This window comes from Loxodonta africana, chromosome 6, assembly GCF_030014295.1.
Source record: "Loxodonta africana isolate mLoxAfr1 chromosome 6, mLoxAfr1.hap2, whole genome shotgun sequence".
NCBI classification, from domain to species: Eukaryota; Metazoa; Chordata; class Mammalia; order Proboscidea; family Elephantidae; genus Loxodonta; species Loxodonta africana.
The window spans coordinates 108,654,135-108,674,402 of record NC_087347.1 but is presented as its reverse complement, the minus strand read 5'-3'; the positions used below and the strand labels follow the sequence as shown (position 1 = coordinate 108,674,402).

The window sequence follows — 20,268 nt, the reverse complement described above, 5'->3', positions numbered from 1 at the left end:
CCAAGTGAAAGTTACATGGCATAAGATAAAAATTTATCAACAGCAAACTTTGTAAATATGCTGCTGGAATTTGAAACGTAATCATATAAATAAAAATAACAGTGTGCTTCTATATGATATGGCAATAAAACACCCTTTCTGATCTCCGACTGATCCTTTTTGGCAATGTAACTTTAAGCTGTAGCTTTTCCTGACTTTTAATCTGAAAAGAGATGTCATTTGGTTTTCTATTCATCAAGATTTATATGACACATCATCAAACAATTTTTCACCCAATTTCAGAATGAGTGATATTCATAAGTGCTCAATATGAGTTGAGTAAACTAATTTTCATAAACAGAAAAAAGTATTTTGACTCACATATGATGTACTACCTACTTGGAAAAAATCTACCTCAAATTTTAATAAAACATTTTTTATATATTTTCCTTGAGGAATAAATAAGCACATTTCACCACAATCTTTTCCCTCTTATTATTATTACTTCCATTTCCATTAATTGAAGTTGTAACATTATAGCATAAATCCATTTTTAATAATTCTAGTTTTACTATAGAGTCAAAAATGTGTCCAATATAAAATTTGCCTTCAAAAATATTTTTTTCTAACTCTGACAGTTTCCTCTAAATCATCTTAAAGAAAAAATTAGTTAAAATAATTACATTATATTACCATTAGCTCACCATTCTCTATCATGGTCACACGGGAGGCGAAATGCATCTATTCCATGTACATTAGTTCAAAACGAATTCTAATTTACACTATATTTTTTCAAACCAAGAACACAAGCGCACAGTTTCTTGCAGTTCTGGGACCTTGATGAGCTGGTAAGGAAAGGTGGTGCAGAGCTCTGGCCTTTCGTTTTGAATGGAGACTTGTGAAAACAAAAAAAGCTGCTGCGGGGGATGGGGCTTGTAGTAGAGGGTTGGAAACAGGATCCGTATACTTTGTTTACATTCCTTCGCACTCCTAATCACCATCTACTAAATTCCAGGCACTGAGTTAAATCCCCTGATTGATAAGGTATACAAAACACTTTTGGCTGTTTCGTGTTCTAATGGAATAGATGGTCAAGACAATGAAGGATATTAAAACTTTGTGAGAAGTGCCAAAGAGAGGTACTAAAAGATCTAGAGCAAAGGGGAGTTAGGAAGACAAAGTGGGGGCAGGAAATGTCTCTGGCACCACTGTATCCTCAATGCCTAATAGCGATGGGCTCACTGAAGATACCAACACATGTTCACTGACTGAATAAATGAATAAGGCTACTCTAGAAGACACATGAAAAAATAATCCCATCATGTTATCACATATGGTAGGCTCACATCTATAGTTCAAAACGAAACTGTTTCATACTTACTTGATAGACTATGGTTCCAGTATCCATTAGAATACATATCTTTGGATTACTGACAGGAACTCCTACCTCTATTAACTTAAGACACTACTTAATGTCTGCACTTATTGGAAGCAGTGGGAGTAAGCCGTAACAGGTTTACTTCTAATAAGCTGAGTTCTAATTGAAATAATAATAGGCCCCAAGCAGAGGACTTTGAAAATATCAGTGAGAGGACAAGCAGGCCACTATTTAATTTGAACACCTGGTTCCTTGAAACATGTTGATTTGGTCCACACTGGCCCTTTTACCCTAATATTATTAACATTTAATTAGAAATAATCTCAGATATTCCTGACCTCATACTTAACACCTGGGTGCCGTGTTTATTTATTTCTTTGATTTATACTAGGAATCCTTGCTCCAGAATAGTGTGTAAGGCAACTATATTTGTTCTTGAACAACTTACTTAAGGAACGCTTAATTTTATTTGTGCCATTATTTCTCTCTGTCTCTCCTCCTTGGGCTGCTGTTGTTAAAATGAATCTGCTTTTCAGACCTCAAGATTTTATATTGCCATTCTGGTTTTGAAATATTTTTACTCAGCACAACTAAGAATTGATGTTTTACCTCCCACTAAGGGACCTTTAATTAGGCACTGTAATGAACCATTCTGTCTTTCCTTCATTTATTGAGGAAAGATTTTTGTATAAGCAAGATACAATTTTGACAGAACACCAGACCTACTGAACTTTGCCCACTCACATCTAATAGATCCTAAATTTATTACGAATTTGTCAGCTATTGGATTTATCATTTTAATGACACTGTCCACAGACTTATTATGCTGCCAAAGGACAGTATCACTGTACTCTAAGAAACGTTTGTTGACATCTTGATCAACAACTCCTGGGGTCCAATTCTGAGTATAGTATTACTGTTTCTGGACCTTGAGTAAGTTATTTAACCTCTGTGTAAGGATTAATTGGTTAATTTTAATAAGAGCTTTTCAGTAATAGGTGGGAAATGCTTTGGCTGCTAATAGTGATAATAAAATTATAATGCACTCTTTTATAAAATATCAGGCTACCTCAGACTGTGATTCTATTAAGTTGCCAATTAAAATATAAACTAACTGAATTTATTCTTTCTAAGAATCCAAGTTGCTATAATGAAGGCCACATGTAGTGTGTGTGTGTGTGTGTGTGTGTGTGTGTGTGTTCAAAAAGATTCAAGAATGGTGATGCTTCAATTAAAAAGGAAAAAAAAAAAAAACTTTTGCCCTATGATGATGCACAAATTGGGAACCAAGAAATAAAAGATTCATAAGTAAATACTAGGTCTAGATAAATCATACATAGTTATCATATGGTCAAACATTGATTAAATGTAGCCTTTGTACACTCCATTATTTTTTTTTTCTGTTAAATATATGCAAATTACTTTTGATCATTTATTCATCTGTGTGATTGTTCATTTGTTTATACAACAAATGCTGTCTCAAAAAGGTCCTTGTGTAGTATGAGAGATGTACATAGTTCACTATAATACTGGGTAGAAAGTGATCAGAGTCAAAAGAGAGGTATAGCAACAGTGACTTGAAATTTCAGAAGAATAGATTAATTCACACTAAGTAGTATTTAAAAACATTTCAAAAAGAAAATAGTGTTTAAGAGAGACACAGACAGATAGGATTTGGCGTGAAGAGCTGAAGGTGGGGAGAAATTAAAAGAAAATGCATTCTTTGAAAAAAATAGCATGAAAAATCACAATGGCAGAGAAGTTGACTTTTATATGGTGAAGAGTGATCAGTACGGTTTGATTAGAATAAAGGCTACAAAAATAGTTATGGATAGTCATGAGGGCTTTGTTACACAGTAAAGTATTTGGCGTTGTGCCTTGTTTGCCTGGAAAATATTGGGGGTTGTGAGCATAGTGGAGCAGAAATGAAAAAACCCCAGAAGCTATTAGATGGAAATTTTGTTGAGTTGCTATGCTATGTTAAAAAGAGGGAGATGATAGAGTGACAAGGACGGGGGGAGGAAGGAGTGAATGGGTTATATGCATATAACCAGACTGTATTTGTCAGATAAGCTCTGCTGGCCTGATGCTGCCTATCACTTAAGAGCTTGAGCAAGCCATGTAAAAATGGCCATTTGCTTTGGGTGATTGCATTTAAATATGTCAAGGAGAGACGGATCTAATTCAAGGAGAATAAATGCTTGGAGAGGAGAACACTAATTTGAAATTAAATTTGTCTCATTGCTGCAGAAGAAGTGAATCATCCTCAATGTTAGAGACAAAATATTTGGTAATATTCTTGATTCCAAGCCAGTGCATATAGCTCGATTCTTTGCTGTTCCATGTACTTCCAATAATGTCTAGAGTCCCAAGACATCTCTGTAAGGTACTCAATGATATCAAACCACATACGGACCACACTGTTAAGTAATTTTAAAGAGTGTAGGCACTGGGGGTGAATTGCCTGGATTTGAATCTTGATTCTCCCAATTACTGCATGATATTCAGAAGGCTATGGGGCCCTGGTAGTACAGTGGTTAAGCATTCAGCTGCTAATCAAAATGTCAACAGTTTGAATCCACCAGCCGCTCCTTGTAAACCCCATGGGGCAGTTCTACTTTGTCCTATAGGGTTGCTATGAGTTGGAATCAACACTACAGCAATGTTTTTTTTTTGTTTGTTTTAATTTAAACTGTCTATTTTTTTTTAATTCCTCTTTAACCTAATCTGTAAAATGAGAATACTTATTTCATTGGTATGATTAAATAATAGAACTAATACAAAAAAAAGTACAAGAAAACTTGGAACACAGAAAGAAAACAATTTTGTTTGAGATGAAAAGCAATTTTTTTTCCTTATGAATAAAAACTGCCATTATAACTCCTCTTTTGAGAATAGACACAAGAAGAAAAACAGTAGATGCGCATAGGAGAAAATAGCTTGGAAGGTGTGGTAGTAGGAGCTTGCGGCAATTCGCCTTTGATGACTTCTATTTTTATCAAAGAAATAGGAAACAGTTCCTCAGGTGAGACTGAAGTTGGGGGCAAGTACTGGAGGCTTGAGGAGAAAGAACAAGTTAGGACACAGACCTAGAGTAGGAGAGTCAGTAGATTAGTGAAATACAGGGCAAATCATATTATGTGTCCAGTTGAGTTTAGGAATAAACATTCAAATGAGATCTGCTTATATTACTATATGTTTTTCTGTTGTTGTGTCCAGCTATGAGGATACCAGTTCAGGGTAGATGGAGAACTGGATTTAGCCATGGTTATAATTTTCCAGCAAAGTATAATAGAAGTAAAATAAAGTGGAAGAAATGAGGGTGTATATAAGAGCATGACTGTACCGATGAGCTGTGGAATCTGGGGAAAGAAGAAAGAGAAGAATGAGGAATAATAAAAAGAATCATCAGAGTTAGAATGATGGAAAGGTTGGACCTGAAAAATAAAGAATGGATGAAGTTGAGATAAAACTGGCTTTACGTGTTGTCCTCACTTACAGTACTGGCATCTGTCTCCAGTGTATTCAGGCTGGCAGAGGCAGTAAGGCTGGTTCCCAGCTGTCACACCGCAGCTTCCTCCATTTTGACAAAAGTCCTCACAGACTGTCTTACCACAGTTTGGCCCGGTAAACCCCAGAACACAGCTGCAAGTGGGTCTCCCTATTGAAAAAAGAAACAGGTAGTAGGAACACAAATTAATAGACTGAAATGGTTTATGTTCATGGAAACACCATTGGATAAGAATCAGGAATCCAGGACTCTGGTCAAGGTTTGTCCACTGTTTAATCCATGACCTTGGGCAGTAATACGAACTCTTTGGGTCTCAGTTTCCCAATATATTCAATAAATTCTGTATTAAAAGACAACTAAGGTTAACATCAGATAAAATAATTGGTCATTTTATGAGTAATTATGCATGCATACCTGTGTCAAGGGCTTATATTATTCTTTGTATTTCTTTTTCATGTCCATTTTACCTACCCAATGATTTTTTGCTCTACTCACGTGGGGTATTGTATGCTCTGTTGTCCATCAAAAAGTAAAATATAAACAATTATATTTCCCAGTGGTCAATTGTCATCCAACGACCACTGCTGAATCTACGTAAAGCATGACCATAAACTGATTATAAGTACATACTTTAATAACTTAAAGTGTGCATGTTATCTATAATGATTAGATTTGTTAACAGAGACAGTTATTTTGTTTTATTTAAATACACATTATTTTAGTACATAAGTGCTTAAAAAGCCCTAGTGATCTCATTTTTATATTTTTATGCATGTTAAGGGACCGTCACTTGCGGTCAAGCAAATTGTAAGATCTTTTAGAAGCTTAATGTGAATGGAACAAAACAGAAAATCTGACAAATCATCTTCAGATATCTTTCTCTATTTGCTCTGTGGGACCAACACCACACTGAAAGACACCTTTAAGGGGTTTTGAACATAACACAGTTAACTATTACTCCAGAAATCTGTCTCTTTCACTGCCCAGCCTGTGAAGGACGAAGTAGAAAATGGAGTAATGAACAAGTGCTGTAGGAGAGAATAAGGAAAACAAAACAATACCCAACGAAACAATATGAAATGAATGGCTATCATTTGAATGGGGGAAAGAATGAGATTTTTAGAGGCTTTAATAATGTAAAGAGCAACATGAAAGAAAATAAGAGAAATAAATCAATAGATCTCAATTAACCAGAACTTAGAAAATGTCACTTAGTAACTAGCATTGCGGAATGTCCTCACCATCCCTTCTCTCACCTTTGTAGGCATGGAAGCATGGTTAGAGGGGTCAGAGGAATGCATGGCGGTAAGACTTGCTAAGACTTGAAGCATGAAAGTGATATATATGTAATTATCCTCTACTGCCAAACATAGATTTTACATTGAAAGACTTTTTTTTTTTTTTGTAAAGCATTTTTATGTTGAGTGAGTAGAATCCCTCCAAATAAAACCTACCTTTATTTACAGTAGAATGAATAAATCGGGGCTCTACTTTTTATTTTAAATTGTGGCTCTACTTTTTTATCCATCAATGAGATGGATTGACACAGTGGCTGCAACAATGGACTCAAGCATAACAATGATTGTGAGCATGGCGCAGGACCCAGCAGTGTTTTGTTCTGCAGTATGCAGGGTCCCCATGAGTCACTCAATGGCTAGTAACAACAACTTTTTATTTTACTTTCAGAGGGCTCTACATACAAAGTATATGCTAGAAATTTTTGCTCTAAATGAAGAAAGTCATATATATTTTTGTAGTGAGTAATCTTGTTTTAAAAATTATCGTTTTTAAAAGTTATTAGTTTGATGGCCAATAAGTGCCTATTAATAGATTGAGAAAAAAAAGTAAATTTTATAGACCTTAAAAGCTGAGTAATCTTACATTTTCCATTGCCAGAAAAGGATTTCATAACTCTTAGCTAGATAGTTTTCTTATAATAGAAACAATTTTTCTAGTTGCTTATATAGAAACAAAGTATCTTCACCGGAACATTAATGGGTGAAAAATATAGATACAAATAAGAGAACAAATAGCGGTAGACGATGAAAAGGGTAAATAAAATAATTGTTGGAACACAGTTACTGAGAAAAATGAAAGCCCAGAACACATGGAGTGATGCTGCTGCTTTGTTTAAAGCTTGTATATGACTTACAGAGAAACAGGACATACAGACAACAGTACAAATTAACAAGAGCTAAAAGTGAAACTGGAGTCCCTGGGTGGTAAAAATGGTTAAGGTACTCAGCTGCTAACCAAAAGGTAAGAGGTTTGAGTTCATCCAGAGTCTCTTAAAAAGAAAGCCTTGACGATCTACTTCCAAAAAAAAAAAAAAGTCATTGAAAACACTACGGAGCCCAGTTTCACTCTGACACACACAGGGTCGTCCTGAGTCTGAAGGGACACGATGGCTACCGGTACCGGTAAATGTGAAACAAAGTGCAGAAAATATAGGAGAGATCAAAAAGTGCTGGAAAAAATCAGAGAAAGTGTCATGTAGAGGTAGAAATTAAACATTGTAGATTTATGTTTTTTTATTACCTTCTGGTGTTTTTCCTTTTTTAATTAGTGGTTAAAAAAAAAAAAAAAGTAAAATGGGAGAAGTTTGAAAGATGCAAACACAACCTGCTGAGATACTTGAAAATTCCTTCCACTCAGCCATTCAGAGAAATGACATTATGGTTTCATCTCATCTACAGCCGTTTTGAAACTAGGGCAGAGTGACCAGGTTGTCTCCTAGCAAGCATACACTTCACGTCACTAAGATTCCAGCTGAATTATTTTGAAAAAAGCTCTTCATTCTCTTTCTTTGAAGAGAAGATTTCTTCTTGACAAGTGGAAATCTTCATATTCAGGGGAATATTATCTTACTTGAAACTGTGTGGTGATGCAGCAGGCCTTTTGTTTGCTGATGGGAAATGAACCATCTGTTGCAGAATTTTAAAATGAGCACTCTGGGCGCTCACTAACAAGCCGCACTGGATTCAGTTATATAGATTTTTTTAGGTAGCAGAATTTGCTTTTGATATTTGAAAGGGAAGAGTACTGTTACGATGACTAAGATACAGATTTATAGCAGCAATGCATCCACGGAGCTGGGAGTTGACAACCTACAAGAGTGGTGCAATCAGAAAGAGCACCGATTAATCTGAGGAAGGAGGAGGAGGAGAGTTCCCTGGCTCTAATCAGTCTAGTGTCTACAGCTCCAGCATTAAGAGTGCAGGCTGTCTGATTGCCTATTTCTACCTGTTCCAATTACTGGCTGTGTGATTGTGGGCAAATATCACCTCTCTGCTTGCTTCCTTGCGTACAAAATGGGGAAAATAACAGTACCTACCTTGTTAGGTTGTTGTGTAGAATCATGTAGAATAAGTGAGATAAGGTATGCAAAGCATTTCTAATAATACAGGCCCAGGGAAAGTGCTCAATTACATGTTAGCTCTGATTATTATCATTATTCCTACTGAGTGAGGTCCACCACTTATAGGCTTAAGTGGTGTGTCTACAAAAGCACTATGGCATTTTAAGCAAATCGTTCTGAAAATTTCATTCAATTACGCATGTTTATTTAAGTTACAATTAAATTTGAATTTATTTTTGCAGTACTGATGGAATAGAGCAGGAAGTATCCATCAGCTACACTCTTAGACTCCAACATGTTCGAATATTACCCCTCTGAAGGATGGGTCCTTCTCCCCTCTTCAGCTTCTAAACAAGTTTAACCTTACCTTCTAAAAAGAAAAGAACATAGAGCGAGATAGAGGACAAAACAAAGGGAAAACGTTCAGGCCTACCATCTGCCAAGTCAATCCACGTCAAATTTTAATATATCCTCGAGCTTCTTCAAAAGAAATTTACACTTACTGTTTCCAGTTCTACCTATATATGACAAAGTCAACTAATCATAAAGTCACATTATAATCCTACACTGTGTTTATAGGTTTTTTTTTAAGTACATAGAATAATGTGTTTTAATCTATTACTTCTTTTTGTGCTCTCAAAAGAGGGGCAGATTCTGCAATATGCATGTATTGCTCCTAAAAACCAATTCTGATTCCGTGATGGTAAGAAAGGTTTAAGAACTGATAAGTTAATATGCAGTATTCTCTTTACTGTGTATTTATGTACTTTTAATATATACACATATTTTAATAATATTTTATTGTGTTTTTGGTGAAAGTTTACATGGTAAATTAGGTTCCCATTTGACAACTGCCACACAAATTGTTCAGTGACATTAGTTATATTTTCCACAATGTGTCAACATTCTCTTTAATTGTGCTCTGGATGTTCCATTTCTAGTACTCTAGTTTCCCTGTCCTCTTCTCTTCTCATCTTTGCCTATCACCCTGAGATACTCTTTAAACCCTGAACCAAAACTATCCCCTGAGGTCTCCTGTTAATGAAATGACAGATTGGCACACAGAATATCTGTAAGTCCTCTAGTCTCAACTTGTCCAGTAAGTCTGGACTTAAGACTTTGAGCTCTGTTCCACATTTTTCTCCCATTCTGTCAGGGTCCATCTATTGTGGCCCTTATCAGAATGGTCGTAGTAGTAGCTGGGCGCCAAATAGTTCTTCTGCTCCCTGGGTAGATGAGGCTGTGGCTCGTGTAGACTGTTAGCCCTAGATACTAGTTTATTATCTGAGACTTTGGTTTCCTTCTTTCTCTTTTGCTCCTGACGAGTAGAGACCAATAGTTATAACTTAAATAGCTCCTTGCAAGCTTTTACATTCCCACCAGCAGTGTATAAGAGTTCCAATCTCTCCGCACCCTCTCCAACATTTATTTTGTGTTTTTCGGATTAATGCCAGCCTTGTTGGAGTGAGATGGAATCTCATCGTAGTTTTAATTTGCATTTCTCTAATGGCTAATGATTGAGAACATTTTCTCATGTATCTGTTAGCCGCCTGAATATCTTCTTTAGTGAAGTGCGTGTTCATATCCTTTGCCCACTTTTTGGTTGGGTTGTTTGTCTTTTTGTGGTTGAGTTTTAACAGAATCATATAGATTTTAGAGATCAGGCGCTGGCCGGAGATGTCATAGCTGAAAATTTTTTCCCAATCTGTAGGTGGTCTTTTTACTCTTTTGATGAAGTCTTTAGATGAGCATAGGTGTTTGATTTTTAGGAGCTCCCGGTTATCTGGTTTCTCTTTGTCATTTTTGGTAATGTTTTGTATTCTGTTTATGCCTTGTATTAGGGCTCCTAACGTTGTCCCTACTTTTTCTTCCATGATCTTTATTGTTTTAGTCTTTATGTTTAGGTCTTTGATCCACTTGGAGTTAGTTTTTGTGCATGGTGTGAGGTATGGGTCCTGTTTCATTTTTTTGCAAATGGATATCCAGTTATGCCAGCACCATTTGTTAAAAAGACTATCTTTTCCCCAATTAACTGACACTGGGCCTTTGTCAAATATCAGCTGCTCATATGTGGATGGATTTATATCTGGCCTCTCAATTCTGTTCCATTGGTCTATGTGCCTGTTGTTGTACCAGTACCAGGCTGTTTTGACTACTGTGGCTGTATAATATGTTCTAAAATCAGGTAGGGCGAGGCCTCCCACTTTCTTCTTCTTTTTCAGTAATGCTTTACTTATCCAAGGCTTCTTTCCCTTCCATATGAAGTTGGTGATTTGATTCTCCATCACATTAAGAAATGTCGTTGGAATTTGAATTGGAAGTGCATTGTATGTATAGATGGCTTTTGGTAGAATAGACATTTTTATTATGTTAAGTATTCCTATCCATGGGCAAGGTATGTTTTTCCACTTATGTAGGTCCTTTTTAGTTTCTTGCACTAGTACTTTGTAGTTTTCTTTGTATAGGTCTTTTACATCTTTGGTAAGATTTATTTCTAAGTATTTTATCTTCTTGGGGGCTACTGTGAATGGTATTGATTTGTTAGAGTACAATTTTTTCTAATAATCTGATATGATTCTTTTAATTTCAGTTGGGTCTGTTGTGATATGGCCCATCTCATTTCTTACTCAGGTTATTTGTTTCCTTTCCTGTATTTCTTTAGTCAGCCTGGCCAATGGTTTATCAATTTTGTTACTTTTTTCAAAGAACCAGCTTTTGGCTTTGTTAATTCTTTCAATTGTTTTTCTGCTCTCTGATTCATTTAGTTCAGCTCTAATTTTTATTATTTGTTTTCTTCTGGTGCCTGATGGATTCTTTTGTTGCTCGCTTTCTATTTGTTCAAGTTGTAGGGACAGTCCTCTGATCTGGGCTCTTTCTTCTTTTTGTATGTGTGCATTTATTGATATAAATTGACCTCTGAGCACTGCTTTTGCTGTGTCCCAGAGGTTTTGATAGAAAGTGTTTTCATTCTCATTGCATTCTATGAATTTCTTTATTCCCTCCTTCATGTCTTCTATAACCCAGTCTTTTTTCAGGAGGGTATTGTTCAGTTTCCAAGTATTTGAGTTCTTTTCCCTAATTCTTCTGTTATTGATTTCCACTTTTATGGCCTTGTGGTCTGAGAAGATGCTTTGTAATCTTTCGATGTTTTGGATTCTGCAAAGGTTTGTTTTATGACCTAATATGTGATCTATTCTAGAGAATGTTCCATGTGCGCTAGAAAAAATGTATACTTTGCAGCTGTTGGGTGGAGTGTTCTGTATAAGTCTATGAGGTCAAGTTGGTTGATTGTAGCAATTAGGTCTTCCGTGTCTCTATTGAGCTTCTTAGTGGAAGTCGTGTCTTTCTCCGAAAGTGGTGTGTTGAAGTATTCTACTATAATTGTGGAGATGTCTATCTCACTTTTCAGTTCTGTTAAAGTGTGTTTTATGTACCTTGCAGACCTCTCATTGGGTGCATAAATATTTAATATGGTTATATCTTCCTGGTCAATTCTCCCTTTAATCATTATGTAGTGTCCCTCTTTATCCTTTGTGGTGGATTTAACTTTAAAGTCTATTTTGTCAGAAATTAATATTGCTACTCCTGCTCTTTTTTTGCTTGTTGTTTGCTTGATATATTTTTTTCCATCCTTTGAGTTTTAGTTTGTTTGTGTCTCTAAGTCTAAGGTGTGCCTCTCGTAGGCAGCATATAGACGGATTGTGTTTCTTTATCCAGTCTGAGACTCTCTGTCTCTTTATTGGTGCATTTAGTCCATTTACATTCAGCGTAATTATAGATAAGTATGTGTTTAGTGCTGTCATTTTGATGCATTTTTGTGTGTGTTGTTGACAATTTCATTTTTCCACTTACTATTTTGTGCTGAGATGTTTTTCTTTGTAAATTGTGTGTTCCTCGTTTTCATAGTAGTTGAATTTATGTTTGCTGAGTCGTTATGCTTTTCCTGGTTTTTATTTTGAATTATGGAGCTATCATACCTCTTTGTGGTTACCTTAATATTTACCCCTATTTTTCTAAGTAAAAACCTAACTTGTATTGTCCTATATCGCTTTGTTTCCCTCTCCATATGGCAGTTCTATGCCTCCTGTATTTAGTCCCTCTTTTTGATTATTGTGATCTTTTACATATTGACATCAATGATTCCCTGTTTTTAGTGTTTTTTTTTTTCTTTTTAAAATTAATCTTAATTTGTTTTTGTGATTTCCCTATTTGAGTTGATATCAGGATGTTCTGTTCTGTGATCTTGTGTTGTGCTGGTATCTGATATTATTGGTTTTCTGACCAATTTCCTTTAGTATTTCTTGTAGTTTTGGTTTGTTTTTCCAGAATTCTCTAAGCTTGTGTTTATCTGTAAATGTTTTAATTTCACCTTCATTTTTGACAGAGAGTTTTGCTGGATATATGATCGTTGGCTGGCAGTTTTTCTCCTTCAGTGCTCTATCTATCTCATCCCATTGCCTTCTTGACTGCATGGTTTCTGCTGAGTAGTCTGAACTTATTCTTATTGATTCTCCTTTGTAGGAGGCCTTTCTTTTATCCCTGGCTGCTTTTAAAATTTTCTCTTTATCTCTGGTTTTGGCAAGTTAGATGATAATATGTCTTGGTGATTTTCTTTTTGGATCAATCGTATAGGGGGTTCGATGAGCATCTTGGATAGATATCCTTTCGTCTTTCATGATGTCAGGGAAGTTTTCTGCCAATAGATCTTCAACTATTCTCTCTGTATTTTCTGTTATCCCTCCCTGTTCCGGAACTACAATCACACGCAAGTTATTCTTCTTGATAGAGTCCCACATGATTCTTAGGGTTTCTTCATTTTTTTTAATTCTTTTATCTGATTTTTTTCAGCTATATTGTTGTCAATGCCCTTATCCTCCAGCTCCCCCACTCTGCATTCCAATTGCTTGATTCTGCTCCTCTGACTTCCTATTGAGTTGTCTAATTCTGTAATTTTATTGTTAATCTTTTGGATTTCTGAATGCTGTCTCTCTATGGATTCTTGCAGCTTATTAATTTTTCCACTGTTTTTGAAGAATCTTTTTGATTTCTTCCACTACTTTATCAGTGTGTTCCTTGGCTTTTTCTGTAGATTGCCTTATTTCATTTCTGAGGTCATCCCTGATGTCTTGAAGCATTCTGTAAATTAGTTTTTTATATTCTGCATCTGGCAATTCCAGGATTGTATCTTCATTTGGGAAAGATTTTGATTCTTTAGTTTGGGGAGTTGTGGAAGCAATCACGGTCTTCTTGTTTATGTGGTTTGATATCAACTGCTGTCTCTGAGCCATCTATAAGATATTATAATGATTTATTTTATATTTGCTCACTGAGTCTTATCTTGTTTTGTTTTCTTTCAATATACATAGATGGGCTACTAGGTTGTGCTGTCTTGATTGTTGTAGCCCTTGAATCACTTATGTCCTATTACCAGCTGGTTTGGGCTCTTACCAGATATATAAGCCTAAGAGTCCATTCACTATTCTTGAGTAGAATCTGATTTTGGGTCATCAAGTGTGTGGTGCAGACTGTCACCTATCCACCTAGAGGAGTGGTGGTGATAGTTGTGTGCACCAGATTCTAGTAGCAGCAGAGGGTCACACTCCAGGGGAGGCGGGATGCTGACGGGCTTCCCCCAAGTGCCAGTGAGGTAGGTGTGTCTCTATTCCTAAAGCACTTTGGTGGGTGGGCTCTGCAGCTGTACCTTAGGCACCAAATGCATGTACCTCTACAGATTGGTACGTGTCACCATCCTCAGACCCCTAAGGCAGGAGGCTAGGTGGTCTGGGGGGAGCTTCAGCCCTCAGTTCCCCGTTGTGGGTCAGTGAGGGCTCTGTTTAATAAGCAGAGATATCAGACCTGGGAAACTTTTCTTTCCAGTAATCCGCTAAAACGATTACAGTCAGATCCCTATCAGAATACCTTTGCATTATAATAGCCACCTTGTTCCCTGTAGGGATGAAAGCCCAAGACTGTGGATCTCATATGCTTGGCTGGAGCTGGTTCTGTATTTTTAGTCCAATTTCAGGAAGTCAGGGAAGGATTTTTGGTCCCTGGGTTTTTTGTAGCTGCTTCTCTCAGGCCAGGAGAATGGGTTAGGAAAAGACCAAAAAAAAAAAAAAAAAAACAAAAAAACGCAGAGCACTTCACTCTCTGGCTCAGGGAATTCCAATGTTTATGACGCCACCTGGGAAGGGGAGGGGAGGGATCAGATAGATAGGAGAGAGTAGCACCCAGGAATATGGACAAAGTTACTTATCTTGCTTGGTGATGACTATTTTATCTGAGATTCCCGAGGGGTGTGTAGCCTGTATGTGTTGGCTGGGTCGAGATTGCTCCTGAGGGTCAGGTCCGCGTCCTGTGCTTGTGCTGTCTCAGAAGCCGTGGTCAGTTCCTCCTCTCCCAGTTCAAAGCCCACGGCCAATGTTCCCCGGCTGGGACGCTGCACTCCCAGCTCCAAAACCAGTTGCTGCCTCCCAGTGACTTCTCCTTCTGTGAGCCGCGTCACTGCCCTGCCTGCGTGCACTGGCTGGTCTTCCCCCTAGGTCACTTCTGGGGGCTAGGGCTGCATCCCGTGTTTGCGCCATCTCAGGATGCTGCGTTCAGCTCCTCTGTGCCCAGTCCAAAGCCCAGCACCAAGGTTTTCTGACTAGGATGCTGGCTCCAGGCTCCGAAAACAGTCCTTGCTTCCCTGTGGTTGCTCATTCTCAGTCTCTGTCACTCAGGCCAACTCTTTAGATCTGTGTTTGATGGTCAGGGTTTGTAGATTGTCATGTATGTGATCAATTCACTTGTTTTTCCGAGTCTTTGTTGCAAGAGGGATCCGAGGTAGCTTCTACCTAGTCAGCCATCTTGGCCTCGCCTCCCCCTTATGTGACTTTTAAAGCTTACCACTAATCTCCTTATAACTAAATCTGCTGATTTCTCCTTAATCACCATTCTCATCAAATAATGTCCATAATTTTATAATGTTTACTGCACTTTGAAACTCTATATCCACTTGGCTTCTAAGACCCTGACATTGTTCATTTTTCTATGTTTGTTCTAACAGTTCTTCTAATGTTGCCTTTACTTTTTCTCTTTCTTGCTCCCAAAAGATGCTCTTCCGAACTCCTTTTCAGTGATATTTTCAATTTTTTGGATTCAATAATTATCTTTCTACCTGAATTCCTGTGTCCCAGCCTTCTGACTCTGGATTTATTCTCATTCCTAAACTTCAGACCTGCATTTTTCACTCCTTATTCTATGTCTCCTTTTAAATATCTCTGGCAACTCAATAACTCCATCAACTTCTCCCAACCTCAAACTGAAACTTTTCATACAACTTATCCTCAGGGGCTGCTATGGGTTTAATTGATTCCCTCCCAAAATATGTGTTTTAAATCCTAACATCTATGCCTCTGGTTATAATCCCATTTGGGAATGGGCTGTCTTTGTTATGTTAACGAGGCAGGATTGGTGTAGAGTTATATCTTGGGTCAATCTCTTTTGAGATGTAAAAGAAAATAAATACAAGCTAGAAGCAGAAACAGGGGATGAGAGATGCCAAGTCACATGAAGATTGCACAGGAACCCAAATAAGCAAGGACATTCCTCCAGAGCCAACAGAGAAAGAAAAACTTCCTCTAGAGCTAGCACCCTGAATTTGGACTTTTAGCCTCCTAAACTGTGAGAAAATAAATTTCTGTTTCTTAAAGTCACCCATTTGTGGCACTTCTGTTATAGCAGCTTTAGATAACTTAGATACTGGCGTACCTTATGTTTTCACTAGACTGTAAGTTTCCCCGGTTTTAAGGTCTACTTCATAGCAGGTTCGACACTGTACATTAGCAGACTGCCTTGCTAGACATATGTATATGATAAATGGTGTCTAATTTCATTCATTTATACTACTTCTCTTCATAGATAAATGGAACCTGGGTACATATTATCTTCTAAAATGTTTACAGCAAATTTTCATTACACAAAGTTAAGCTGTTGTAATTTAACTGATAGCCAATAACAGCAAATATTAAACATGGTGAAGATACAACAAAAATCACTAATTATGTATAATCAATAATAAACATTATTAAGAAATGTGCATTGACATAATTAAAGATGGAAGTGATCATAAAAAAAAAAAATGTCCTTTTTCTATGTCTCCTTGTAGATATCTCTGGCAATTCACTAAGTCCATCAACTTTTCCCACTGCAAGATTGAAACTTTTCATAAAGCTCAGCCTCAGTGGCTGCTATGGGTTTAGCACAGACTTCAGTACTGAAGTCATTCCTGAAGTTCACCCTTCAGCCAAAGATTAGACAGGCCTATAAAACAAACAATAACATGCATTTCAAACATGTATCCAAGACTAACTGGGCACACTAGCCCAAAAGCAAAGACAAGAAGGCAGGGACAGTCAGGAAAGCTGGACAATTGGAAGTGGGGAATCCAAAGTCGAGAAGGGGAGAGTGTTGACACATCATGGGATTGGCAACCACTGTCACAAAACAATATGTGTATTAATTATTAAATGAGAAAATAATTTGCTCTGTAAACTTTCACCTAAAGCACAATAAAAACAGAAATAATTAAAAAATGGAAATGTCTTTGCATTTCATTAAAAAAAAAATCAAAACTTGTTGCTGTCAAGTTGATTCTGGCTCATACTGACCCTATTTTTTAGGACAGAGTCAAACTGCTTCGTAGGGTTTTCAAGGAGCAGCTGGTGGATTCAAACTGCTGACCTTTTGGTTAGTGGTCAAATGCTTAACCCCTGCACCACCCAGTTCTTTAAATTTCACTTCTCTTACATGCTTACATACCAAAATCATAGCCTCAATAAAAATTGCTGACTAAAACACTTCATAATTGATATTAAATGTTTTTGCTATTGTTAGACGCTATTGAGTCAGTTCCAACTCATAGCGACCACACGTAGAACAGAACAAAACACTGCCTGGTCCTGTACCATCCTCACAATCATTGCTGTGTTTGAGCCCATTATTACAGCCACACTGTTAATCCATCTCACTGAGGATCTTTCTCTTTTGCTGACCATGATGTCCTTCTTCAGGGACTGGTTCCTCCTCATAACATGTCCAAAGTACGTGAGTTTAAGTCTCACCATCCTTGTTTCTAAGGAGTATTCTGGCTGTACTTCTTCCATGACAATTTGTTCATTCTCCTGAAAGTCCATGTATATTCAATATTCTTCACCAACATCGTAATTTAAAGGCATCAATTCTTCTTTGGTCTTCCTTATTCATTGCCCAGCTTTCAAATGCATATGAGGCAATTGAAAATGCTATGGCTTGGCTCAGGCACACCTTAATCCTCAAAATGACTTCTTTGCTTTTCAACATTTTAAAGAGGTCTTTTGTAGCAGATTTGCCTAGTGTGATACGTCGTTTGATTTCTTGACTGCTGCTTCCATGTGGGTTGATTGTGGATACATGTAAAATAAAATACTCAGTAACTTCAATATTTTCTCCATTTATCATAATGCTGCTTATTGGTCCAGTTGTGAGGAATTTTTTTTTTTCTTTATGTGAAGATATAATCCATACTAGTAGTCTTTGATCTTCTTTAGTAAATGCTTCAAGTCTTCACTTTTAGCAAGCAAATTTGTGTCATCTGCATAAACACAGGTTTTTGAAGTGTCTTCCCCAAACTAATCCTGAGTTCTTCTTCATACAGTCCAGTTTCTCAGACTCTTTGCTCAGCATACAGATTGAATAAGTATGGTGAAAGGATACAACCCTGATGCACAGCTTTCCTGACTTTAAATCACACGGTATTCCTTTGCTCTGTTTTGTTCTGTTTGAACACCTACCTCTTGGTCTATGTACAGGTTCCGCATGAGCACAATTAAGTGTTCTGAAATTTACATTCTTTGCAATGTTATCAATATTTTTTTTTATAATCCACACAGTCAAATGCCTTTGCAGAGTCAATAAAACACATGTAAACATCTTTCTGGTTTTCTCTGCCTTCAGCCAAGATCGAGCTAACATTACCAATGATATTCCTCTTTCCATGTCCTCTTTTGATTACAGCTTGAATTTCTGGCAGTTACTTGTTGATGCACTGCTATAATCATTTCTGAATTATCTTCAGCAAAATTTTACTTGTGTGTTGGATCACCTTTCTTTGGAATGGGCATGTATATGGATCTCTTCCAGTCAGTTAACTAGGTAGCTATTTTCCAAATTTCTTGGCATAGATGAGTGAGTCCTTCCAGTGTTGCACCCATTTGTTGAAACACATCAATTTAATATTTAATAGGAACTTAGTAAGTTCGGTGCGGTGGTTAATTTTGTTTTTTTTCTCGTTGTCAGGTATACCTGATTATGAAATCTTGTTTGATATATATGAATTGTATGGCTTTGGATATCTACATTTCCTTTCGATTTCTGTTTCTGTAAAAAGTGGTAGCAGTGCCTAAGGGTAAAACATGTGCCACAACACCTGCCACATAGCAATCACTCCATAATTTCTAGCATTATTATTATTATTAGACAATCACGAATACATGTGATTATTTAACTTTACTGGGTTCCCATGCCTTCTTTGCTAAGGAACTCCATATGGAATTCCGATGCATTTTTTTTTTTTAAATCCTTTGGTCATAACATGCCCATAGTGAACCCATATATATTACTTCAAAATAATATATTTTAAAATATATAATAACAGAATCTTTTATTTCTCTTATTAGGATAAGTAACTACATAAATTGATCATTTGTCTCTGGTAAATTAATATTAAATTTATATGATTTCATTGCAGTCCAGTTGTAAATAAATGGAAATATTTAGCTATAAAAAAAACATCACCTTTATGGCATAGCTCTTTCTTTGATAGAGACAGATAGTATGATACTGCTAGTTTTCAATGATAATCGGTGATGTCTAAGAGCATTGAGTTTGGAATAATCTAGGTCCTCAGATTTTAGTCTTATTACACAAGCCCTTTAGGTCATATCTGAAAAATGCCACAATAGAAACACATAGAGTAATAAGAATTAAATACGATAGTATATTGTGATAGGCTGAATCGTGTTCCCCCAAAATATGTGTTGGAATTTTAACCCCTATACTTGTGATCCCATTTGGAAATAGGATTTTCTTTGTGTGTTAATGAGGTTATACAGATGCAGGGTATGTCTTAAGCCTAATCACTTTTGAGATTTTAAAAAGAGCTGATGGATTAGACACAGAGACTAGCACAAAGGATAGAAGATTGATGGCACCTGGAGATCTCCAAGGACCTGAGGAACAGAAGCTGAAAGAGACAAATATTTTTTCCCAGAGCCAACAGAGAAAGAGCCTTCCCCTGGAGCCGGTGCCTTGAATTTGGACTTTGAGCCTCCTAAATTGTGACAAAATAAATTTTGGTCTTTAAAGCCACACACTTGTGGTATTTTTATTAAATCAGCATTAGACTAACTAAGACACATACCTAAGGAATATCCCAGGGTTTTTGGTGTTTATTAATAATTCAAAAATAGCAGTAGCTATAAAAATAATAACAGTTATGTTTGTTTATAAAATTCCCAAATTGTTATAATTATATCCAGTAAAGCAATCACTGCCTACTTGCCCATAATTTTAGAGTATAATTTGGCTGGGTTCTACTAAGTACTTTTTTTGTCAAGTAACATATGAATCATTGTCAACCCCCATTTTCTCAAAAGAAATATATATTCATTTGAATAATATAAAGTTGTCTTATGTTGGCATTTTTCAATATTTTGCTGTCCTACTGATACGCGTCTTTAAAAGCTAGATTTATTTAGTAAAACATTTTTATACTGATCATAAAATTACAGTTCATTGGTATGATTTAATCAGTATTATTTGATTTAAATTGGCAAAATAGTCTGCTGTTCTCTGTTGGACAAAGAATTTATGATTTTTTTCCTATATATTCACAATGTTGAAAAATGTTTGGTTGGTTGCCATGAAGGCACGTTAGCAAAAGTAATTTCATCTGAACCTCCCATGAGGCAGTGACTATGCTTGTTATTTTTGAGAGGTCAATACCTGCTACTGAACACCATT

General features: G+C 36.6%; 1 protein-coding gene across 1 annotated transcript in view; it reads right to left on the bottom strand.

The window, feature by feature from the left end:
• Positions 1-20,268, bottom strand: part of LRP1B (LDL receptor related protein 1B) — a 1,749,164-nt gene that overhangs the window by 66,497 nt on the left and 1,662,399 nt on the right. Inside the window, exon 83 of the mRNA XM_064287257.1 lies at positions 4,857-5,018. Coding sequence (XP_064143327.1) covers positions 4,857-5,018 — 162 coding nt within the window. The remainder of the gene's footprint in view (positions 1-4,856; positions 5,019-20,268) is intronic.